This window comes from Conger conger, chromosome 2 (genome assembly GCF_963514075.1).
Source record: "Conger conger chromosome 2, fConCon1.1, whole genome shotgun sequence".
Lineage (NCBI taxonomy): Eukaryota > Metazoa > Chordata > Actinopteri > Anguilliformes > Congridae > Conger > Conger conger.
In genome coordinates, this window is record NC_083761.1 from 10,023,244 (window position 1) to 10,050,053 (window position 26,810).

At 42.2% G+C, this 26,810-nt stretch overlaps 1 protein-coding gene across 1 annotated transcript in view; it reads left to right on the forward strand.

The window, feature by feature from the left end:
• cfap58 (cilia and flagella associated protein 58) overlaps positions 1-26,810 on the forward strand; it is a 64,257-nt gene that overhangs the window by 3,392 nt on the left and 34,055 nt on the right. Inside the window, exons 2-13 of the mRNA XM_061224532.1 lie at positions 3,997-4,278; positions 4,414-4,562; positions 4,669-4,825; positions 5,861-6,055; positions 6,979-7,116; positions 9,257-9,416; positions 10,318-10,400; positions 11,383-11,574; positions 15,157-15,318; positions 16,259-16,405; positions 25,132-25,272; positions 26,206-26,429. Of these exons, the coding sequence (XP_061080516.1) occupies positions 3,997-4,278; positions 4,414-4,562; positions 4,669-4,825; positions 5,861-6,055; positions 6,979-7,116; positions 9,257-9,416; positions 10,318-10,400; positions 11,383-11,574; positions 15,157-15,318; positions 16,259-16,405; positions 25,132-25,272; positions 26,206-26,429 (2,030 nt within the window). The remainder of the gene's footprint in view (positions 1-3,996; positions 4,279-4,413; positions 4,563-4,668; positions 4,826-5,860; positions 6,056-6,978; positions 7,117-9,256; positions 9,417-10,317; positions 10,401-11,382; positions 11,575-15,156; positions 15,319-16,258; positions 16,406-25,131; positions 25,273-26,205; positions 26,430-26,810) is intronic.

The following is a 26,810-nucleotide window of genomic DNA, read 5'->3' on the forward strand; positions in this document are numbered from 1 at the left end:
TGAAATGTCTTCATTCTTTTTTTTAGCTTATTGACTTATTATTATTACGTAAAGCTCACAGATGTTATCCTTTATTAGACTTTTCTTTTATATGATTCTCGAAAGTAAAAAAAGGGACAGAGGTGATTTCTGTCTTCATCAAGGTAACTGAAATCACAATAGCACACTACATTGTTACTGGAAGCATAAAAGAGTCAACATTATTTTTTGTTAATGTACCATTGCCAGTTCTTGCAGCACTGCACTCAATAAAAAACGTCTGGAGATCCTCATATCACATGCATATCTAATTTCTTCACTACTGAAATATGTCTTGTCTCACTATCCTGCATAACACTAGATCCACTAATGTCCACACTTATTATCTTTATTCAGTTCCTGTGTGATATGGAGATTGTTGGAAAGTAGAAGTATACATTAAAAAATGGTTACATTAAAAAAACTTTTTTAATTGACATGCCTTTTTATACAATCATTTCTCTTTTCATTTATGTTTGGGAAGCCTATAGCTCAGTGGGTAAGATGCTTGACTGGGACCTGGAAGGTTGGTGGTTTAAGCCCCAGTGTAGCCATAATAAGATTCGTACAGCTATTGGGTCTTTGAGCAAGGCCATTAACCCCATGTTGCCCCAGGGGGGACTGGCCTCTGCTTAGTCTAATCAACTGTAAGTTGCTTTGGATGAACGTATCTGCTGAATAGCTGTAATGCCTTCATCTGCATTTTATTTGTTCCCTAGTTTTGAATGGTCATTTGTGATTGATCTCTTTCTCCATTACCTGGAGAGGGCGGGGAGCTGCACTCACATACCTGTCCTCTGAAATGTGTGCAGCTAGCCTCTGATTCTATCCGCCAGCTGAGCTGCGCAGTTACCCTGCACTGACACAGGCAGCTGCCAGACCAACGAGCCGACTCATAGCTCCTCTTCCATTCCACAATTTTGCAATCATTCGGCATCCTTACCCGCGAGACCGGGTTTAGTCAGAGCCCCTGCTTTTAGGCCTGTTCTGTATGAGGAGCGGAGAAGACACGCCTCACTCATATAATTCATGAAATATCTTTTTTTATGGAGCCTAGCCCCACAGGAGTGAAAGGACAGTGCGGAGGGAGACATTGAATTAAAGGGAGCTCACCCACTGTGTGCAATGATGGAGGTAATACCCTGTCAGTGCAGATCCTCCTACTCCTAGGGGTGCTAAGCTACAGTGAGCGCTGCTGACTGCTGGTCAGTGTAGTACAGCGGTTAGATAACTGCACTTGTGTCCGAGGTCACAGGTCCAGTTCTCAGGAAGGTCAATGCCATTCTCCCCTTCAGCGAATGCGCTGCTGTGTAAATGAATTATATCCAGTATATTACCATTTCTCTCGCTGAATACATTGCTCTGGTAAAATAAATGCTTAAATGTAAAAGCCCTACTTTGGTGGGATGGAATTCCTGGTCCTTGTCGGTAAATGATACACCCCAAAGGGATAATATCTGCACTATGGAAGGATAGTGTCTAGATGCCAAAATGAGAAAACTGTTCAAGTGTTCACAGGAATCTCAATTACATAACTGCTAGGGTTGACTTACAAACAATTTCCATTATAGTGCTGCTTTATGCCTATGTACTTATAAGGGCAAAATGGCAGATACATTCCTTCCTGAGTTACGCATACCTTCCTTGCAGTAAGTACTGCGTGTGGTGGTTTTGTTATGTATTTATTTCATGCATATTTTGAGCACTTTAACTTATGCTTTAATTAAAGTGCCTTTGGGAAGTATCCTTTTACAAGCAGCTTCTAGTTAATTCATATACCTGATGTATGCATACAATTCCTAAAAATGAATATAATAAGACTGCTTCATATTTTATTTATATTTCTTTTGACAAATTATATATCTATGCCTCTTCCGACAAAAATTAAATATTAAGCCAAGACTGATAGCTTACAGCATGTAGGTGCTTCATGTCATTGAGCCTTGTAATTCAGCTTGACACTGTTCTGCTGCAAATCAACCACTCAGTGTTCATTCACAACTTCCTTCTTTGTGCCTCACACTGTAATACAGAATTTAAATACTATATCCAATCGTCTGTGAGCCCCGTGGATTGTATCAGCTTGTTCTACTTCACTACTCAATATATTGTTACTGTATATACGCATGTGTATTGTAGCATAGATAATACCATAGTCTCTTTCCGCATAAAGTCTGTGAATATTACAATAACTAATTTCAATACTGTCATTTTATTTTTATAGAGTATGTTTTACCAATTTTATCCGATTTTAATTTTATTTTGGTAGGGTACATTTTTAAAAGTTTAGACTTAAACTCCCGAGAGTTTAAATAATGCTGAACACTTGTGGAAGTATATACTCCATTCCCTTGGCCTAGCAGTGGGGCCTTTTGACCAGGGAATACCCACTGGAGCACAATGAGGGCACAGCAGGTAAAGCAGGAGGCTTTGTAATCAGTATGCTTCCAGGCAGGTAGGGCAGTGTCCTCAGCAGACACAGAACCCGATCTGCTTTGTAGCATATCCTGCTCCAGGAATGGATAACAGATAAAAATGTAAGCTTTGCTAGTTATGGTTGATATGGTTGTTCCCATGACAAACAACTTATGATGATTCTCTCTGAATTATTCTTAATCTTTATACGTATTAATCTTTGAATGTCCATTGATATTGTAGTATTCATACCCACCCCTGAATTATGGGTGAAATACTCTAATACAAGTGTGATTTGTAAACATAAATGTGGATTTTTTGTTTTTGTTATTTATCCTCCCATCCTATAGATGGCTCTAGAACAGATCCTGCATGTGCCTCTAAAAGTCTCTCATGGATTGCTTTGAGGGTGGGTCTTTACATTATTGGCATTTGGCAGACGCTCTTATCCAGAGCGACGTACAGTTGATGAGACTAAGCAGGAGACAATCCTCCCCTGGAGCAATGCAGGGTTAAGCGACCTTGTGGGTCCCAGTCATTTAGTTTAACCACTACGCTACAGGCCGCCCTTCTTCTTCCATTCATTCTGCCAGGGTGATTATTTTGCATGATTTCTTTTGTTGGCCCACCCTACAGGAGTAAGTGCAAAAGTCAGTTCCAAATTAAACTAATTTTATAGTGCAGATTTTGGCACTGTTCTTTCCATGCAGACCTGTGAGGGCTTGTGCCAACTCTGTTGATACAGATATTTTCTGAAGCAGAAAGAAGAAGACAGCTTCTTGGGGGTCATGCTCTGTGGAATTGTTTGCGATTCACTGTTGCTGACTCATTCCATTCACTATGCCCTCTTAAGCCGAACCACAGTGTAAAAGGATTAGCCAATTTGTGAGGAACTCTGTGCTGTTTCACTCTCTAACCTGTAGACTACTCAGAATTGTACAGGATGTATTAAAGCACAGCAATCACATAAATACACTATGAACCTTCATAAATTTGCACATACAAAATAAGGATTTTAAAATATACAACTGCGGTGTATATTTGAATTTAATAGTAATATTTTGTTATATGTGCCATGGAAACGATGTTTTATACAATGGCAACAACTTTCTGGAAATTGATAGTCTAATACAAAACGTTAATATATACGACATTGTAATTAAACGTAGCGTTTTCTAAAACGTCCACTTTAGAAGGCAAAGAGGCTCTTAACCTCGACGTCATTGCGTCAGTGGGAAGCATGCTGCGTGGTCGCTTGGAAACGAGGACGCAAATAGTTTCCTTGGAGTTACAGATACAAATGGGAACCTCAAACATTGGGCGACAATGTGACGCGCAGGAGGAATCAATGAATTGACGTTTTAAACATATTATTCGGAATTTGAATCGACTGCATAACGAACATGGCAGAGGAAGTATGCAAACTATATAATTTCATTTAGCAGGCAATCGCGTTGCTTGCTTGTTAGCTAGGTATCTAGCAAGCGTGTCTGATGTGTGATGTAACTATTATTTGGAATTCGGCGACAATAACGCCTCGCATGTTTTGCTTATTCTTTCCAGGAAAATGACCAGAACCCCGAGGCCGAGGACAGCGCTTTTGTCAGGCTGGAAAAAAGATTCGAAGAAGTTCTTAATGAACTCCTTGGCGATAAAAACCTGGAAAAATACAGAGTTGAATATGAGAAACTTGCTAAAGCCTTGAAGAAGTCCCACGAGAGTGAGAAGAGACTCATGACAAAATGCAGGGAATTATCGGCCGAGATAGTGTCCAACCGAGTAAAAGTAGATGCAGCTCGAAAGCTGTCCGAAGAAGACAAATCAGTTGCTGACACATTGAAAAAGGTGCATAACCTGTAATGGCATTCATGTCAATAGAGCCCCCGGTTTCCTTACTGTAACGACTGGTGATTTCCTGAAATAAATAATGTATTATAGTATGCTATATGGTTTAAACAATGCACTTTGTCTCACTTCTAGGAAGTAGAAAAGGCATGGAAAATGGTAGATGCAGCCCACGACAAAGAAATGACCATGAAGGAAACCAATCACAATTTGAAGCATGAAATTTCAAATCTAACAAAACTTATTGAACAAGGCGCAGGTGTGGCTAGTGGTCAGGAGCACAGGTTGGTGTTAATTAAATATTTATTTTAAAAAGTACATTAATCAAACTCAAATGACATGGGCGTACTACTTGACAGAAGAGCTTTGTTGTTTCCATTTTTTTTTTAGTTTGAAAGATTTGCTGAAAATCAAATCTGACCTAACAAAGGAAAGAGATGAACTCCTGTCTGAAGTAGCAAATATACGAGAAAGTCTAACGAAGGCCATCGCCAGTCAACACGAGACCGAAGCTTTGAAAACACAGGCGGCGGAAACGATTTTGCAGGTACGTAATACTGACTAATTACTGTACGTAGCTAATTGAATGTGTCAGTCAGTGATTTGCAAACTACGTGGAAATATGTCCAGTATATATAAGTGAAGAGGAAAGAGAAATGCATAGATTGTATGTATTTGGTTGTCAGTAGCCAGGTAAATTGAAGAAAACAATTCTAACTATTAATGTACTTCTATGGAATGTCCTTCAAAAAATAATGCGAGAATAATTTTCTTGTTCATATTAGTATTTGGATTTAGATGAGAGCTAGCTGTAAATGTATGTATATTTTCCCAATGTTGAGACCTTTTCAGATTGATTGTTAAATGACATGTAAACATTACCAGTGTATTATTGGGTTGGTAATACATGGATTATGGATGAGGCAGTGATAGAAGCTGCATACCTATCTTGTGAGAGTGTGTAAGGTGTACAGTGCATGGATGTTAGAGGGAAGATTTCATGTTTTTTCCTCCCTAGATGAATCGTTCTCAGGGCAGGTTTCACTGAGAGCACACAAGGCTAGCAGGTACAAGTTAGATATGCCAGAGATGTTGAGGTAGGGCAGATATTATTGTCTTGGGTGACAACAACTATAACTACTATACAGAGCTCAGGGAAGCCAAAATGTGATGTCCTTGTTTGAGGACGCAGGGTCTCATGAGGTTAACAGGGTAAATATAATAGGGACCATATGTACTGAGTTAATTTAACTCTGAACCTCTGCTGTATCTTTCTAAGTAAAAATCATATAGATGTGTGGTACTCCAAGAGACAGCAAATAACATCCCAGATTTTTCAAAGTGCATCCTGCAGATAATGATAAAGAGAAATGGCTTGTATCGCTTGCATGCTCTTATCGGGCACTCCTCGTGAGAGTGGACCTGGCCTTGTCAGTGCTGGTAAAATGTGGGCTCGATAACCCCGGCCGGATGACAAATAAATTGTTCCCGCCGCTTGATTTAGGTGCGGCGAACTCTCCGGGTTCAGGCGCGCTTTAATTCAACCGGTTCGGCCGTTTTGTTTTTCCGGAAAACCCTCCAGCTGCAGCAGGACATCCAGGTGCGGCAGAACGAGTGCTCTCGCGAGACGCGGAGGCGGGAGCGGCTGGAGAAGGAGGCCAAGCAGACGCAGGCGGACCTGGAGGCCAAGCAGGCCGAGCTGAAGGTGCTGGGCCTCCAGACGCAGCGCGGCCGGGAGGAGCAGCAGAGGCTGGAGCTGCAGCTCCGCGAGCAGAAGGTGAGCGGGAACGCCGCCGTCCCGGAGCTGCGCTCGGCGTCGTTCCGCTCCGGGGCCGGGATGGGAACGCTCACCTGTGCCACCGGGAACGGAGCTCCGCGCTGGAGCGAGCGTGCGGCGTGAGCCGTCCTGTGTGCTGGGGTTTGTGTCGTCCGCAAAATAACTGAATATCTATTGTCTCTAAGCGTGGTCCACCCTACAAAAACACCAAAACCATGAATCATATTCACCCCTGGTGTGCAGAGATAGGATTACAAAATGTTTTCATTGACCTGCGCACACGAATTGTACTTTTTTCAGGGTGTTTGCAACTTTCCCTAATGACTCACGTTTGCCCATTTGGAGGCACAGACACGCATCAATGTAGGAGACAGACGGGACACACTCTCCCAAATTTGGGAAAACATCAAATGCACCGGCCCCCCTCTTCCCTCCCCAATGTTATTATGTTGCATTGGGTGGTACTGTTTGTGTCTCCTTCAAAGAAATCCTGAAGAACATTTTCTGTTTGTTGTCCCCTACAAAGCTGAAATGAGACACATTACACACACCATCACACACACACACACACACACACAGATGCTATGTAAGCGCATGGAGCTCACACACCCTCACACACATATTTGAACATGCAGAGTGCACACACACCCTCACACACACATCCTCACACACACTCACACACACACAGATGCTATGTGAGAACCTGGAGCACATACACACACACACACACACACAGATGCTATGTGAGACCCTGGAGTGCACTCACCCTCACACACACACACACACACACACACACTCGCACACGCAGATGCTACAGTGTGTGAGCACGCACATAGGAACAGCTGGCCGACAGCGTCCGGTGGAGAGCTTGAGGGTGTGCAGTTTGATCCGCACTCTTGTTTTATCTCCGCTTTTTATCACAGATCCTCAGCGAGAGGGCCGCCAAGGAGCTGGAGCAGCTGCAGGTGAGGAACAGCAAGCTGCACCAGGAGAATGAGCAGCACGCCCTGAGTGTGGAGCAGCTCTCCTTGGAGACCCAGCAGAGGACATCTGATCTGAAGGTACCACCGCCTCGCGCGGGCCCCAAAAACACACGACACAGGATCGCAGATGGCGGAAAGGCCCGTCGAAGCAGCTCTCATGTTCCGGCTGACTTCGCCAGATCAGTCACGACATGGATGTTATGTAATCAGATCTGGGAATATGGGAAGGTTTGGTGTTAGCACACTCTTAATCATTAATTGATTAAGCGCCAGTCTTTGAACGTGAATTGTCGTCTATTACGGATTGTAGTCCATAGCTGTTTAAGGACTACAGAAGGAAAATTCCTTTATGAACAGAAGGAAAATGTATGCAGTATTTCCATATTAGTCACTATTACACATACTGTAATTCCTTTGTATTATTCTCATGATGATTCACCGATCATTACTTTCGGTGAATTAGAAGAGGCATGAAACACCACAAAGAAGAATGAATGAATATATTTCTAGCAAATATTTTTGCAAGATGGCAAAGCATATTTTTCTGCTGCGATCTGTGAAGCCTGACCTTTTGAGTGCTATCATGTTAGCGCTAAATCGCCTTATCTATGCCAGCTGAGGTGAATGTGCTCAGGCGGCTGATGACTCTGCCTCTTATCTCCGTCCAGAGACAGACATGCCTCACATCTCTCCCAGCTAACACACCTTCTCGCAACGTTGCTGCAGTGTAGTGACAACGTCATAACGTTGACAGAACATTCCGGTAACATTGATAGAACATTTTGGCTCAGTTTGAGGGTCTTTATTCAGAGGCTCCATTGTTGATCTACTCCATTTTATGTTGCAGCCAAATGTATCTTATTTGTATATTAGCACAATACACTCAGTGAGCACTTTATTAGGTATTTATTAGACTTATTTTTTAGACTTCTACTGCTGTAGGCTATCCACTTTGAGTTATGATGCGTTGTATGTTCAGAGATGCTCTTCTGCATTCCACTGTTGTAATGTGTGGTTATAGAGACTTGTGTGTGTGTGAAAATCCCAGGAGATCAGCAGTTTCTGAGATACTCCAACCACCCTGTCTGCCACCAACAATCATTCCCCGGTCAAAGTGACTTTTTTCCGCATTCTGATGGTTGAAGAGAACATTAAGCTCCTGACCCGTATCTACATGCTTGTTTGCACTGCTGCCACACAATTGTCTGATTACATAATCGCATGTATAAGTAGGTGTAATAAAGTAACTGTAAACTGTTCCTAATAAAGTGCTCGCTGAGCGTCTAAGCACTTTTTAAAACCTGAGTCAACTCTTTGGATGTGGATTCATATTCAAGCAAAAATGACTTGCACACATTCATATTACAAGAAAAAAAAAAAAAAGGCATTGCCTTGTCTGTCCTTTAACATTACTGTCCATCAAAATATGAAATGCTGTGCTGAGCATATGCTGCTGACACAGCGCACTCTAGTTCTGTTTCTGAAATTTTACCCAAAGGCCCAAAATGTAGATGCCATTCCTTTTGAGTACAGTTTGAACACCAGCAGGTAGATGTTGCATACTTTTTTTGGGAGGAATACAAAAATTATTATTATTGTTTTATGTGCATATGATATTCATTTAATTCTATCAGATGGACGCAGATTGAGAACTATTCGTGCAATTAAAAGCAAAGTGGAATTACTATAGCGACCACAAGGGGGCACTATAGATATGCAATTCAAGTAACATTGAAAAGAACTGAGAACCGGAATTTTGAGAGGGGTTGTTTTATTTTTTTAAATACATATTTTGGGACATATACAGACACGTATCATTGCCTTCAGACTGCTCCTGTGTTTTAAAATGAGACCTTTCATTCTGAGTGTCGGAAATTTGATGGACCAAATTTAGCTTGACGTCTCTATACACCGTGTAAACCATTCTGCCATTTCACACAAACCACACGTCATTTCATTGTTTTGACACTTGTTTGAGGATTTCGGTTAAAGAGCACACGCGCTTCGCGATAAAGTACCGTCGGCCTTCTTCGTGACGTTAATTTTATAATTATTATTCTAGCCAAAAGCCACTGTAACATTTGTCTGCCTCAGCATGTGGCTGGGGAGAACTGATGGGTGTACTTCAGGCTCTTATCGGAGAGATAGCAGGAGTTTGGACAGCGTCAGGACGGGGTTTAGCGCTAACGACACACTAAGCACCTGCGATTCCCTGCAGATGAAAGAAGAGGAGCTAAATCAGATGCGTCAGGAGATATCCAAACTAACCAAGATGAGAGAAGCCACCCAGAGGAAGTTTCGACAGGCGGAAGATCAGAAGGGGGAAGTGGAACAGCAGAGAGATATGCTGAAGAACCAGATTACTGGATTGGAGAGAGGCAAGGAGTGCTTCCTTGACTGTGCTGGAAGCTGTCCTGCTCAAGGCAGCCTGTTCTTTCTCTTCTGAGCAACTCTTTAGCGGGAAGATGTCTCCATCTTTATCGCTAATGCACAGACATACATACAGTACATGCATATACTCCCTCTCTCTTTCTCTCTCTCACTGTGTGTGTGTGTGTGTGTGTGTATCAGAAATGTCCAACAGAAAAAAAGTTTAGCTATTTAAATCTTTTTATAAATTTACATAATATAGGTTTATTGGATGACATGTTGCAGTAAAACTATATTCAGGAATATTATTATTATTTTTTTTAATGTCCCTTGTAGACTTGGTTTCAGCGCAGGAGAATACAATTTCAGAGACACAAGTCAATTTCCTGGTGGTGTACATATATAAATGAGACAGGTTTGTGAGCGTGATGTGAAATTGATGCTAGCGTTGATTGTGATTAAACAAAGTGCCTGGTGATTAATATGGATATTTAACATGTGCCACTGAGTAGCGGCGTTCACACGCCACACCGTTTGAAATGTGACAGGGGAGAAAAATGCCATTGTCATATTAATAACTGTCCCTGAAATGATTTATGGAGTGGTAGCTGGCTGAAGGGTCAGCCATCTCTCTTTGTATTGTATGAGGAAGGATGGGGCATGCCCATCTGATGGAGGGGGTACAGATGTTCAATCCTTCTGGTACTCTTACTGCAACTCTGTTGAGTGCTTTTTTGTTGTATGGGTGATCTGCCTCTAGACACAAAAATAATAGGCTATTCGTCAGAAAGAAAATCCATATTGGTCTGGATTTTCTTTTAAAAGCATTCCCTTTCAAAAGCCCTAAAAAAACGGCAGTAATTAAATATCCCGGTGGATATATTCATTAGACCTTTTATGTTTCCATAGAAATGGAAGCATGCAGAAAGCAAACGGAACTGGATAAGAAAGCCATGGATGAACTGGTGCGAGAGAGAGACATATTGAACAAGGTATGTTCTTTTCCCAAAGACCTGCTATTGTCACTGTGCACTGTGCAACAGCAGAATCATTATGTAACACACAATTATGATGTCGCCTGACATGTGCATTTATATTTCAGGCTTTTAGCAGATGCTCTTATTATTCATGTACGCATGTAATTACACACCATACAATAGTCTGGTTACTGAATAGTTAGTAGATAGTTACTGAAGTAATCCAGGTTATTTGCCTTGCTCAAGGGCAGAATGGGGGAGTGGAACCTGGCGGTTGTGAGTGGATTTGCCTACCTGTTATGCTATCACACGTACATATCACCCATAACTTCAGCCTCTCCTCATAAATGCTCTGTGTAGCGGTTACTGCCTTTTTGTACGCATCACCGTAGGCAAGGTTTTATGGAGTTGCTCTTAATGTACAACTTGACTGCTTTTTTCATCGATTAATTAAATATAAGGATGTGCAGTAGCTGACAGAAATGAACATTGACATAGTCTATCACGTCGCGAAGCAAGGGCTTTTTGCAAATCTGTTAGTGAATTCTGCAGGAGACGGTGATTTCCATGGCTTATTTCATCCGGTTCTGCAGGCGTAGCAGAGATTTGAGGGTTTCTGATGCCGCTGGTGCACTTAAAATTGAAATGTCACTTTGAACGTTTTATGGGGCCAAGTTCAACTGTTTTCTACTATTTTCCTCAAGGTCATTCATACTCTCTGGGATTAAGCAGAGGCACACCCTTATAACCAGTGCTGCTGCTTGTTACATTTGTTGTATGAAAATATTGTTATGGAATATTCGTCCCTTCATTGTTAATCCATTTATTCTGACTGACTGACTGACGAACAAACTAACGAACAAACTGACAAACTAACAAATTAACAAACTCACGAACCAACAAACTAACATTCTGCTTGCATATTTTCAAATACAGTCCTTTATGTGTCACTTGGACTCACCTTAGCTCTGCTGGCTGGTTTGTGCTCTCTCTCCAGAACCTGGTCCGGGCAACCAATGCCACGGAGAAACAGATGGGCGAGGTGAAGCTGTATGAGCAATCGAAGAAGCACCTGGACCAGGAGATCATCAACTACAGAGACGAGGCCCAAAAACAACGCAAGATCATCTACCAGCTAGAGAAGGAGCGGGACCGCTACATTAATGAAGCCAGCGACCTCACGCACAAGGCAAGAACCCAAGGCTGCACATGACCAGGATTTAGATGCCGTTCAGTTGCTGGTGGGTGGGTGGGGCGGAGCCGATCATGGGGGATCATCCGATGGTCCGAAAATCCATGATAAAAATGGTAAAAAGGTGTCATGAAATCTACAAATTCATATGCTGGTCAGGGCTCACAGTGGGCCTGGATCTCAATTAAATTGTGATTTATGACCACAGTAAACTCATCTCAGCCAGGCTTGTTTTCATTGAAAAAGACGTGCTTATCACCACAACCCTAACCCTAAGGGCACATATGAAGAATCCAATGGGATAATCACTTCATTACCCATCATTCTTCCCATAAGCAACGAGAATAAGCTCATGTGTGTTTTAAAATAGGTGTGGCCTATTTGGCGTGAGTTGAGTTCACTGTGTGGCAATAAATCATGAATTTATGGGGATACAGACCCACTGGGTTGTGTTGTGGGAACCCATTGTTAGGATCCAGCTTCTCTCAGTGGAATCAAATTCGGGACAATGCAGGAAGTCACCAAAGTCAACAAACACTCACTAGAGAAAAGTTTATTGAATGTCACGCCGGCCCAGCGGGAAGATCACTGAAACAAAGCACGTCTGCAGAACAGCAACCTTCAACATGCTGGTCTGTTCTGGCTTAAATACCCTCAGCCTTGACGTACATCTATCTTATCTGTGAGGATCTCTTAGTTACAGGCTGACAGACATACATACTTAACTATGCACACAGACCAAACCTGAACCCATCACCATTATCAGCATAATGGTGGATTTCATAACACCTTCTTACCATTTTAATCGGTGGAGTGTGGGGAGATGTACTGTTTTGTACAGGGTGACTGTTTATCACAATCCATTTGTCTGATACTGAAGAGTCTAAAGAAGAATACATAAAAGCCTGGCAAATCTTCATGTACAGCTTATACATGATACCAAACACAAGCTTGAGTGTATGGTTCAAAATCTATACGCTTTTATGAAGTTACTTTGAGATTTCAGATCACAGATACTGAAAAATAGAAAGTTTTAGGGATCAACCTTAGAAGATGCCAATCTCTTGTTCTATTCCCACTGGATTAGAATCACCAGCATGTCACTTTTTTTCATCGAATTTAACTTTGCAAACTTTACAATGTTCAAACAATCACTGAACTAGTTTTCACACAAGAATAAGGTATTTTCCACAAAATATCTCAGGCACTATTTCAGTACAAGGTCCCATTTTATTTCTGATTTATCCATGCTACTATAACTGCTTGAAATGCATAGCCTGCCAAAATTCAGAAGATGATTAATCCACTGGTAATTTTGGGTGCTGGAGTGGTGCCGTCAGCGAAGGCACTCTCCGCGATAACAAGCTTGGCCCTTCCGGCCCGACGTTTGACCGTTTGTTATGTCATTATCTAGCCGTGTACAGCAGCGGGAATATCTCTGGTGCCAGGGGCAGGGTGGGTTCATGTTAGCCAGGGACTCAACAGTTTATCACTCTATTGAGTTCCAGCAGAAGGCGCTTGAGGTGGCTCCAGGCTACGGCTGGTCATCAGGGAGATATGTGGCTCTTCTGTGACTGCGCTAGCTTACCTGTAGCACTTTGTATCCTATGAAGCCTGGGCTTTCAGCAGGGGAAAGTGGGAGTCGAGGGGGGTTCCATGTGATCACACTGTCAACCTTCCCTCAATGCCACCACCAGTCCGAAATCACAACCTGCCATCTTGGTCTGCATGCACAATTCCCCTGTCCCCATTGGTTTGCATTCCTGTCCTCCCTCCCCCCTGGTTTTTTTGCAATCTTTTCAATACCTTCTTTTACTGTAAATATAACCTTATCAAGCTTATGTGTGTCCCCCAGGATGCCTTTGAGCTGGTGTGGGTGTGAAAACCTGGGCCAAACTCTTTAAAATCCCCCTGCTCTAAAACCCCCGTGTCATCATCCACGGTTGGTGGGTGACCAGTGTACATGTCTCAGATGCAGCAGTCATATGGGGACCACTGTTAGCACATTGCTAATACATAAATATCTTCACACTCAATGGCCAGTTTGAGGATTATTCTTTTTTTCTATATTTTTAGCTTTTTCAAAAAAAGTTGAATAAATGCAGTAGTCCTTAGGGAGAGTAAAAAATATCTTAGTTAATGATTTTTTTGCATATTTTTGTACTGATCACAGCTCTAAATCACCATGGCCCTTTAATATTCATGAATATGTATTGCTTAGCTTTAAAACTTGCCATCACAGCACAAATTAAGTCAGATAAATCAATACCGCGTTGTTCGTCGGAATGAATGTGGCTTACCAATCCAGATTTAGTTGATTTTAAAATGCATCAGGGTAATTACTGCTGGGTAATTGTGTGGAAGAGGACTTGACCAGAAGGCCCACTCCTCTGCGTTCGTGTCGCTCTTGAATGTCGACTCCAGAGTGAACAGGAGGCGGAGTTTTGCGGCTGTTGTAGCTGGTAAATGATGCCAGCTATTCAGCAGCAGAAGATCTATTGTGTTTGCAAGGAGATAATCATTTCTCTGCAATAATTACCATTTTTCAATTTGGAAATAGGCAGCCCATTGCCTGTGCTGTACTTAAAAAGTATTACACATTGATTTTTCATCACAGTTATTAGTATTGGCAGTTATTCTTAAAGTGGCAGACTGCTCCATGCTGCTTTGTAAGTACTGCCCTGTAATCAGATTTACTGCTGGTCTCAACTAACGGTAGGCTCTCACCGGCTTAATACAATATGGAAAGGACAAAACCCTGAAGACGGGTAAATAAATATATCTTACAATCAATCCTAAAATGCCCTTCTGGGTGTTGCTGGGAATGGGATCCATTAATAAGAGTGTCACTCGCAAAGTCACATTAATTAACGCCTCCAGATGGTGACCTGCACCTTTGGTTTCAGACTTGGTTTCCAGACTTCGTGGGGTTTTGCTGAATCATACTGTACAGCAGGCGAGAAAATTATCTCTTTTTTTTGGTTTGCTTTCAGAATTATTCATATAGAATTCATTAAATTGATCTGTCTGATTGGTGGAAATATATATTCATGTGACTCTGTGTTCCCCCAGCACAATGACCTGGACTTAGTAAACATTGGCCCTTTACAGTGTCTCCTGATCTGTCAGTGTGGAAGGAAGCCAGGCCATTGTGTTTTCAGGTGACAGTTAAACTGAGGCAGCACTAATTAGTCAATTTCCATAATTTTCCATAATTTGGAAAGTAATTGGAATATTATTGGACCTTTCCTGTCTTTCGGGTCTTTGGAAGCCTTCTTTAGTCATTTTTGGGCAGAATCACCCAGTGTAATGTTGTTATTTAATTGGTTTCCTCAACACATTTCTCCCATATTAAAATGTGCATCCAAGATTTAAAGCTAAGTGTGAGCCTGCCATGCATTGTCTGTCTGGCTGAGTCCTCCTTTGCATCTGAAAGTAAAGTAAGCGAGTGATAAAAAGTAGAATATTTGACGGCGATTGATGAAAGCTGAATATCCCAGTCCCGGTGGACACCCTGTTAGCCAGTAACTTCAGGTCTATCCTAGCTGAGCTCCTCTTTGTTGAACTCGTCTCTGACAGGTTCTGCAGCACATGGAGGACATCAAAGTGAGGGAGATGGAGATCTTCGACTACAGGAAGAAGATCGCTGAGGCCGAGACCAAACTCAAGCAACAGCAGAACCTGTACGAGGCAGTGAGATCTGACAGAAACCTCTACAGTAAAAATCTCAATGAAGCTCTGGTACATACACCTCCCTCTTCCCTCTTTACCAATGGTCTGCATTGACAGTTTAATCTAATGCACTTTACAAGAAGGTTCATGAATTGGCATTAATTAATAGAGTTGTTAACATGAATTAATGGTGGACGAATACATTAATTAAGCATTATGACATTAAGTTATCATTTGTTTTTGCATTTGTTAACTATCATATTTGTAAATGTATATTTATACATTAGCAAACCAAAGGATGAGTTAATTAGTTAACCATTAACAAATACATTAACTGACTTTTTCATTCCAATATGAATTGGCAATAACTAATGTAGTTGTTAACATCAATTAATGTTGTAGAAATACATTAGCAGAGCTGTACATATGAACTTCTCAGTAGTAGTTAGTCAACAGCTACATTATATAATGCCAATTCATGGAACTTTATTGTAAAGTGTGACCGTTAATCTAATGCACTTTCAAATCACCACTCTCACTGTAACGCTGTGTATTAGGGGCTGTCAGCAATCAAACTCAGAATATACAAGGAAATTATTCCTTTATTATTTTGATACAATAATGATTTCAATTTTGATGTGAAGTTTTACTTGTAGTTCTGCTAACTACACGAGAACTCTCAAGACTAACTCTTTCATCTCACGTAACGCCATTTGACAGGCAACGTTTTCGCTCTGTACATTTCAAAGAAAGCCTGTCTTTTTCCTCTTTTGTAGCTCGCCATTTCCTACACGTTTCTTATGAAAAATACACTTTCTGACAGGTGCCCTTTCCACTATGAAAATAGCAAGTGAAAGTTTTAAAAAATAAAAAGGAGTCTTTTGCCCAAAAAAAAAAAGCCAGAGCTCGTTGAAAAATAAAATAATTAAAAGTTTTCACGAAGGGCTTCACCTTCGGCTGTAATCACGGCGTTGGCTCTTTTGAAATCGGCCTTTGATTTGCGATACAGGTGGAGATAGCCGAAATGAAGAGACAGCTGAAGATCATGAACCATCAGGTTGATCAGCTGAAAGAGGAGATCAGTGGGAAGGAGTCTGCCCTTGTGAAGGAGCATCTTGAATTCCAGCGCGTGGAGAAGGACAAAGAGGCACTTAAGGTATGGTGCTCTGAGCAGTCCGCATCGATGCGCGGCTCGCGGGAAGCTGTTTGATTTTCAGCGCAGTAAACAGTTGGAGATTTGAAAAGCGGCAGGCAGCCCCTCTGTTATTCAGTAATTCCTCTGGCTTTGCTCTGATGACCTGTATGTTCGCCGTTTTTTTTTAATGTATGATGTTTCGAAAAACATGTCGCTGTCTTCAAAAAACACATTTGACCCTGGTGAAAAATACAAGTAAGCCTAGTATTTTAAATATAATTTCATGATCTTACTTTTCTTTCAGTGATGATTTTATTGATGCCTCTCCTTCACCCATTCACACACACTCTTACACACTCACACGCATGCACCAACAACAATAAGCTGCCATGCAAGGTACCAATCAGCTCTTTAAGAGCAATTGGGGATTAGGTGTCTTTCTCTGGGACACTCAGGGGTCGAACTGGCGACCCTCCAACTGCCAAAGGACCGCTCTGATCTCCTGAGCTTATATATATCACCATTTAGCTGATGTTTGATGTTTGACTTGCTGAGAATGAATAGATTCATATAGTATCATGTTTTGCATGTTAACATAAAATCAAAGATGCACTGGCAAAGCCTTCTTGGTGACTTAACTGTTGCTGAGAATTATAATAGCGTATTAAGGGCTCTCTCAAAGAAGAAAAACAGTAATAAAATGAAAAGAACTGGCATATTGCATTGTGCATTTTCACAACGCGTCTTGCAGATATGTTTCTCAGAGTTTACTATGGTTTTAATTAAAATGAGATAAGGATACGGACACCAACGAGAGTGATAGCCCTGTTTCATGCGAGTGGCAGCTTCGTGACTGTCCCTTTAAGCTGCTTTACTTTGTTTAAATGTGTGGGATTTCCTTTAGGGATGAGCAGAGTGCGAGTTGCACCTTCTTACGCCTGTAACAGACCCGTGCTTTTCACCTTTAGACACTGTCAGACTGTGAATCTCAGATCAGTGAAGATGCATCTGTATGCTCTCCACTTGCATAGAGCACTGTAATCCAGTCAGCTAGGGTGCTTTGAGAAGTTAGATATGCCAGCATTTGCATAAATACCCTGAAATAAAAGAGATAAGAGGGCGCACACCCGGTTTATAAACGCTTTTGATCGAGTCATCCAACCTGGTTTGCGTGATAAATGATCATATACTCTATATGCTTATACGCAGCCATTTCTAATGTTTACTTTCCCGATGACTGTTTAAAAGCACAGGGCCATCCTTGTTGCTGTAAAAAAACTAAAAAAAATTTTTTTTAATGGTACAATTTAAGAAACTTTAAAGCCAAAGATTTGGCTTCCTCAGAAATGTTTTTATGCTTTGTCTTTAATATCATTGTTCATTTTACTGTTACTTACAGTAGTGTCATATTCAGTCATGGTCAGAATCTGACGATACCATTCTGGAAATATCATTCTAATTATGATTATGGCCTTGGCATTCTCTTCAGAGAATGCAACAACAGACATCAAAGGCAGTACCAATGAGCCACCTTTCAAAATGCAATCTCCCACAAACTGCGTTGTTATTTTTAAAATTAACATGTTATAACTTTGTTCTTTGTTCGATACCTTATGGACATGTTCACCCGGCGACTGAAAGCAAAAGCGTTTGTACAGGCAGATTTCAAACCCAAGACATTAGCAGAGCCCTCGACTTGGATAATCGGCATTAAAAAGCTTGTGCTGCATGCACCGGTATGTTCTGAACAGATGGGTTAGCAGAAAGCTCCGGAAGGTGCTTACAGACAGAGCAGTCCTGATGTTCACGGGTAGCTGACTCAACCACTGGGGGGGGGGGCAGGGGGAGGGCCAGGAGAGGGGGAGGAGGGGGTAAACTCTAGCGGTGGCACAGTCATGACTCACAAAACCTAATGGCTCTGAAACCTCTGTCTTCTCCTGCCTCCTCACCGAACGACCCGGCGGCCATTTAACGAAGCCACACGTGTGTTTCAAAAGCAGACCCATCTCAATTATAGTAATGGCCGGGCTAATGGGGGAAGTGGCAGGGACATCCTACGGATCAGGCGTTCAGGAGGACTTGAAGGATGAGGGGCTTTTGAGAGCTTCACGGGGCGGCGTACCTGTTTCCCGTGGCGGTTTCCGTACCGCTTCGAGTGACAGGTGTCAGTCAGTCCTGCGCTTTGCAGCGCCATGGTGGATTTGGGCCACCCATGGAGGGGGGTGGAGCTGAGCTAGTTATCCCGGGAGGCACTCTGGGAAAAAACAGAATGTCAACAGAAGTGTTAACCGGTGGCTTTTTAATCAGTAGGGCCCCCAAATCGCAAGCCTGGTTGCTGAATTAATTGATTGGGCATCTCTAAAATGGTTGTTTTCGCTCAATGAAAAATCCCTGTTCATATGCTCGTCAGTAAAATCTCCAGTGTTAATTCAACTCTTACAGAGTCCCACTGGGAGTTGATTTAACACTGAACATTTGGCTGTGTTTACGATATGAGAGTGGGCAAGTACATATGAAAGGAAGAGAAAGCTGTACTTTATTAAAAATATTATAGCATGTGGTTTTTTAAGAATTCTGAATCTGGAAGACTGTAAGATTGAAGGCAGTGCCATAATTCTTCATAGATATGGTATCAACGTGACAGAAACATAAAAAATGGATGCTGTCTCAGTTTCAGTGTTGTGTCATTTTACTGCATATATTTCTGTAGTGATAGCAGAGAGAGAGAGAGATAGAGAGAGCAAAATAGAGGGAGGGGGAAAGAGCGCTCGCAAGAGAGAGAAAGAGATGGAGAGAGCGAGTTAAAGGGAGAGGGAGAAGGAGAGAGACATCTTTATGTTCTCAGATACGAGGCAGACTAGTAAATTGTGGCGAGCAGTAAATTAAAGAAGGGATGCACAGTGCTGGCTTGGATAACCCAGATATTGTCATGTATTTATCTGTTTTGATGTCACCCTTCAGTTTCACCCGGTTGAACATCTGAAAAGATCCAGCTGTCCAAAGTCTCCAGCCTCCCGCTGGAATTCTTCTGGCACCTGACAAATCGAGTGCCTGCTTTGTCTCTCCTTGTCTTTGCTTCCGAGTAATTCCACTGTTACAGTGTACTCCTATTGAGCAGAAACCAGGAGTTAACGTGAGGACACTCTTAAAGCTGCCACCTTTTCTGGTGGAACCTTCCGTGGGCTTTGGCATTTCCACTATTTCCATCAGGCAGTGGTGCCTGAGCAACTGCCCCATTTGCCCCAATCAAGTGCCCAATTGAGACCTTAGAATTACGAGGTTCTAACTGACATTTTTGTCAAAGATAAGTTAATGACATAAATACATTGTTTACAGGGCACTAAATATGTGTGATGTTTCACACAGAATACTGTTTAAAAGTATGAAAAAATGCTAAATTTAAAAGGTTGTAGCCCATTCACTTTGGTATATTGGAAATTCAATATCTCAAAACCACTCAGAATGCAGATAGAACCTAATAATTCAGGGTCACACAATGTGCCCATTTGATAAAAACAATGAATATGAGTATTATTATTGTTCCTGTCATTTTCATTTAGTGATTTTGGTGAAATATATTCTGTACAATAACTGGGTGCTGTGAGATATTGTAGGTGTGCCATTTTCTCACGTTTGATTCAAAAGGTCAAAAGGTCTCTGCACTGCCCTGAACATCTTTAAAACTCATTCCCGAGTACACTTTTATGTGTCGATCATCGAATCGTTCTCGGTTTCTGTGCGTTTTGCCGCTCATTTAGGGAAAGAAAATATATGACAAATGTGCCGTGCCACCATGAAAACAAGCTGGAATAATCTGGTGGTGTAGACTGTGGATAATTAAGCAGCAGAACTAACTAGGCCTTGATGTATTGGTTTCTTCAGGGAAATCTGCTCATTAACATGAAGCTCTGTGGGCTTGCTATGTGATTTAATGCTGCTCATGCCAGGTAGCTAGCTTGGCTAGCTTTAGAGTCGACCACTTCACAGAGTATTGAATTTATTGAAATGTATTGGAATGCATTGATTTGGAAAGCATTAAGATAGCCTAGCTTGCTATCTCGGGTAAGGTTTGTGTAATGCCTGTGTTGGCTAATAAGTATACACAGTGCAGTTACAGTACAGGTAATCATAAGTGATTTGAGCACTATGTGTTTGAGTTTGTAATAATTAGATGGTCCAGTATAATAACTATGAGAACCTGCTTTATTTTTGACAGTTAATCTAGCAACTATTCCACATCTGGTGTTCAATACATGCCCTCTCTCAGGTAAAAGGAAAAAATATATATCTGGGTATGATGGAATAATTACACGGTGAAGTGAGATGAGGTGCCTGTCCTGGCGAGGAATTTGCTCATTTGTAAATCCAAGCCTTTATTGCAACATGTAATTTTATTAAGATGGTATTTTCTCTTAAGATATTCTTAGGGAAAAATGTTCCAAAACATCATTAAAGTTTTGCCACTGGTAAAATGATGCTAATGTGATGTGAATAACCCATCTTGTCTTTGAAAGGTCAGACAGGGTATGGCTAAGCATTAAAGGAAAATGATTTCCACTTCCTTAAGTCATTCCACTTACTCAGCCCGTCCTGGTCCATCACCCTCCCGAGTATTTAGTGGTCGTCAGTGCACTACACCTGTGACAACATGTCAATAGCTGCCAGGGTAAATGGTGACAAATTCAGATTTGTCTGCTTGTCAGACACAAAAAACTGTCATATCACCCTTTTCGCTCAATGTCCGTATTGTAAGTTTTAGTGCGCTACGTGTCAGAATACTTTAGCGTCACTCACTCTTTCAATGTTTTATTTCTGGGCCCCAGCTCTCTACCTGTTCCACAGTGAAAGTTCCCCACAAGTTCAGGCGTTGTGAAGCCACCTTACTGTGTGGCTTCAGTAACGGTGTTTGTTTCTCAGGTTGTGCACGATGCTTGGGAGCTTTCTGATACTCTCTGAACAGTCTTACTCATCCCTTTAATGTTACAGAAGTACATGTTGCCCTTCGTTTGACTTTGACATCGATCGATATTGGAGAACCAGTGGAAAAGTGAGCAATTTTTACCTGCATACTTAAAAATGAATGGCGATGACCGCCTTTATCACAGGACATTCAACAGCTGTCATTCACACAGGCCCGTGAAGTCTGTGTATGCAAAGGCGCCGTGCTGATATTTCAGGGTCATGTTCTAACCGGCAGGTGGGTAAAGGATGCATATCTGCATATTTAAAATGAACAAAGAATTGAAAACCCAGCAGGGCCTGCTTTCATTAAAGGAGGAATCTGCTGACATGGAGAGTTATGCTTATATGAGAAAAAAATGAAAGAAAGTAGGTGGTATCCTCTCCAGTTTAATAATCTGCCTGAGCGTGATTAATCACACGTGCGATGTTCTTCAGAGGAGAAACATTAGGAGCAGCAGAGTGGCAGAACAATGAGGAAGGTGCTTTGTTGTTTCTTTATTTTTATTTCTGTACGGTAAGGAAAGCCCCACCCCCCTTTTGTGCTGTTCTTTGTATTGTTGTATTCAGACAGAGGTAAAGCAGGGAGGGTTACAGATGGAGAAGGGAACACCGCACCAAAAGTGCCCTATCAGTATGACAGTTTTTATATGTAAGCCAATAGTCACCCCCATACAGACTACATCGCACAGCTGAGAAGCTATTTATTAATTTAATTTGGAACGTTCTGATATTACTTAGCCAAAGGGGAGGTGGGGGTGGGGGTGGGGGGGGGGCGGGGGGGGGGGGGCGGGGGCGATATCTCCTGAATCGAAATTAATTGCTAGAGGTGAAGAAACAAAAGTGCAACAATGACAATTTGGCACTTTGTGAATAAATGAAGTAAGCACATAAGTATTTTATTACAATAAAAATGGAAACTAATGCAGGACCAGGTCTCATTTCATCAGCCACTTTGGGAACATTAAGTTGTAAAAGATATTCCTTAACTGTCAGTGACTTGCCAAGTATAAGCAGAAATGTCCTGTTGTGATTTAATGCGCATATTACAGGGCACTCCCCACTCAAGCTGCTGCTTCTCACACGATGTGCAGAGGAAGGCAGTATTTGGGGTGGTGAAAATGTTTCTTGATTACAATGGCTCGCACACAATTGAGCGACAACAACAAGCCATCATACAGAGTACCTTTTTGTAACATTTCTGAAGAGGTCAGAGCGATTGATGTGTCAAATCCATCTGGTGAAAGAGCTCCTTTTTTTAGTAGATGTACTGCTGTCCCCTTTAAAGCTTCTTTAGGCTCTCCCTACACAGCAATCCAGGGATTTTCTAGTTCAAAGCAGTTTGGACCCCAAAGTCTCTGTTGTATGTATGGTGTTATTATCTCTGTGACTAGGGGCCTGATTCAGTACGGGGTACTTTTGCCTTTTAGGAATGTCCATTCCGCTAAGAAATGATTCATAGTGTACTGTGAACTTATTAAAACTAGTTTTATTGCGCCATATTTTTTACTTACGAGTGCAAGAGGTCACGGTTTCTGATATCTGTATCTGTAAAATGTATTGCCTTTTTGTTGCTCCTGCTTTGTCCGTTGACAGTATTATGACGCTTTCTTGATGTTTTTGATTGTTCTGTCACCTTAGGAATCACGCATTGCCCTTTCATCCACAATCTGCCCCTGCCCCTTGCTCAGTCCTAGCCTCTGCACTCCTTAAATGAACAATAATGTGGCTTTTCAGGAGTTCATTCACATGTTAAACAACGGAATGCAAACTCCCAATCATAAATGAAAACACGCTCATGTATAATAAGGGCTCCCACCATTCAGGTCCTTTGAGTTCTCACAGTGAGGTCTGCGTGATTATTGCTCCATAACAAGTTTGTATCGATTCTCTGAAAAATCTTATTACATGCTTCATCCACTCAAAATGTTTATTATTGGATTCAGCATAAAATTCGCTTTGTGTGAGGGCGGTGCTATTAAGATTAATTCCTGTCATTAAGTGATAGAAGTTAGGGCAGGCTGTCTTTAAAAGGGTCCTGCCATTTAACTATCGGATTTTTCTTCTTCTTTCGGATAAGATAGATCACAGCTTCATAAAATACTGAAGTCTCTTTTCAGCTTCATTTCTGGGTGTTAAATCCTGGATACAGGATTAATACACTGTCGCTCACATGATTAACATAACAAAACACACTCCGAGGTCAAATCAACATTTCATTTATGGAAAGGTAGACACTACATTGAAAACTTTACTCAAATTAATATCTGTATTGTTGTTTTATCAAACGGAGTCATTGTTGCAGTACATGAAATGTAAGGGCTCAATGGTTCTACAAGAGACTATTGTATTCCGCAGTTAATTTCGCTAAGATGTCAACAGAAGCACAGTTGTGGAACACTGAGGGGCACTCCGGGACTCTGGCCAGCTCGGCTGTACCTGACCTGGCTACAAATGACGGTCTTTAGCCTTTCAATGTTATCAATGTGACACTTTCTCCACCAGGCTTTTAAGGAGAATGAAAGAGGGCGAGGAAGAGTAAGGAATCATACAAAACTATCTTTTCCCCACCCGAGCTCAAAGAGTGACATTACAGCGTCTGCGTCAGGGACCGTAGGAAATGAAAAGATAATGCGAAAGCACAGAACCCCTCCCCCATTGTCTTTAGTAGACACATTAACCCTTTAAGGGGTAAAGTTCAGTTTGTAGTCCAGCTTCCGGGCGTCACTGCGACTGGCGATGTACAACAGATGTCGCTGGGTCATTTGGTTTACACTCCGGGTCACTTGAGTGCATTCATATAATTTTGCTAAGGACAACGACCACAGTCTACATTGGGTGACAATAAAACTTTCACAAATGTTCTGTCATTTCTGTTGAGTGTCGCTGGACTATAAACTGGCCTTAAGATCACAAATATGTGATTAGGTTCATTCTTAACTGAACATATAAGAATAAACAAATCTAAATCAGGCATGCACAGCAAGGGCCTGTCCGTTCAGGATTTTGTTGCCATTTCTGATCTTAATTATTTAATTAGCTAAGTAATGTTTTGATCAGACTAGCTACTTACAAATGCACAAGTTAAAGCATCACTTCCATAACTAGTAAAATACACATGAAGTGTTGTTCTAAACATATAGTCATCGTAAGTGCAATTTTTTTTTTTGGGGTTAGACAAGAGGGATAGGGATATCAGAAAGGGGGGTGAGGGAAATCAGGAGGGAGGACTAAGGTACTGAAAAGGTGTGGATTCTGCTGACAGTGGTAGGCAAGTCATTCCACCACTGAGGAACCAGAACGGAAAACAGGCGTGAACGTGCAGCTCGACCGCTAGGTGCTCGTAGAGAGGGAACCGTAAGGCGACCAGAGCTGGCAGACCGGAGTGGTCTAGCTGGGGAGCAGGGAGTGCTTAAGGATTGTGTGTAAGGTGGGGCAGTCCCCTTCGCAGCCTGAAATGCCAACACTAGGGCCTTGAATCGGATGCGTGCGGCAATAGGAAGCCAGTGAAGGCCAATGAGGAGCGGGGTGACATGAGCCGACCTGGGCTGACTGGTGATCAGGCGGGCTGCAGCATTCTGGACCAGCTACAGCTGCAGACTGCTAGTGTATCCTAAAGATTGTACTGTGCTCAAGTACAGGAGTGAACCAACATAATTTCTAGAGCTGTCAGAAAAATAAATTGAGCTAATTGGTTGGAACAAAAACCAGTTTGCTGACCGGCCCTCCAGGACCGGAGTTCTGCATCCCTGTTCTAAATGTTAAACACTACTGTTTCCTTCCTGAAGGCAGAGCTTCAGAAGATGAAGCAGCAGGTTCAGGAGGCCAGACAGTTCATTTCCACTCAGGAGGCGGAGGAGAGGAAACTGCTGAAGATCGTAGACGACGCGGACGCAGAGCGACTCGCTCAGAAGAAACAGCTGGATCAGGTATGGGAGCGGCTGGATCGGGTATGGGAACAGCTGGATCAGGTATGGGAATGGCTGGATCGGGTATGGAAACGGCTGGATCAGGTATGGGAACAGCTGGATATGGGAACGACTACCTGCCTCAGTCAGCCACCGTAACTTACATTCTACCCCGGGGTAACGTTTGGTCTCACGCCGAGCTGGTTAAAACCAAGCTCGTCTTTAGCCAAAACAGCCGCAGCAGCGATGAGAAAAAGGTCAATGTGGTAACTCTTTAAACGTAACAAAAACTGTGGACTGCTTTCCTATTCCATCTGACACAAGACGGGCCGAGCCCAGACATCAACAGGTTTTGAGCATGGCACATATCGAGTCACCGAATCACATTCCCCAGAAAAAGTTCCAGTAAAGGACAGTGCCCTACCATCAAAGTCCTGTGGGTTTTTCTTAGAGTCCTTAACTGACGCAGTCCCTTTAGGAGGCTAATATTTACTGACACCGCCTCTTTCAAACAGCCCACCAGCATCAGCAAAAGATGGAGACTGCACGATTTCTTCTACTTTTGTTTTACAGTAAAGCCTTTTGAGTTTACTGCATTAATGCAAACATCAGTCAATGAAAGGCCTTGTGTTCAGCTTAGCATTACAGTCACAGTAAGAAATAATCAAAAGAAAGTGAACACAATCCTTGTTGAATCTGCCATTTTGTCAGCACGAGTCTGCATTTGTATTTTTCAGTACAAATTTATGAGATACTGGATGTCAGAATTATAACACCGGATACGGCAAAACGAATAAAAAAATAAACCGTATACTCTAGTAGGTAGCAGCTTGAAATGTGTCTAGGCTGCTGAAATTCTCAGCGCATTATCCTGGACGGGGTGTGTGTTTCTGCGACACTGAGGCACGTTAGCAGCTTTCAGCCCGGCCGTTTGTTGTTGTTGCTGTCGTTAAGGTGATCAGCGAGCGTGACATTCTGGGCACGCAGCTAGTGCACCGCAACGAGCAACTGGCTCTCCTGTACGAGAAGATAAAGATCCAGCAGTCCATGCTCAACAAGGGCGAGATGCAGTACAACCAGCGGGTGGAGGACATCCGGCTCCTCAAGCTGGAGGTCAAGAAGCTGAGGAGGGAGAAGGGCATCCTGACCAAGACGGTGGCTAACGTGGAAGACCTCCGGTAAAGCCGCCCCTCTGCAGTCGCCTCATTCAGCGTGCGTGTGAACCACGAGCCTAGATTCAGTCAACACTCATTCTCACCGAGGAATTGGCAGTGGAGCTGCATTTCATGTTCTTCAAGGATCAAATGAGTAGTTTTGAGCTACTGAGCTTCAAAGATTCCAAAGTGAATGGGCTCCAAGCAGAACCAACCTTTTAAATGTAGCATTTTTTCATGCTTTTAAACGGTATTAAACAGTATTTCTGCACTGCCCTATAAGCAACCTATTTATGACACTAACTGTGTCAGTGTGTTAGCTACAATCAAATTCTCAGCTCTCAAAATGTACTCTGAAAGTACAGCAATGTTCTCTTTGGGTACAAACAAGTACACTTTTCAAGC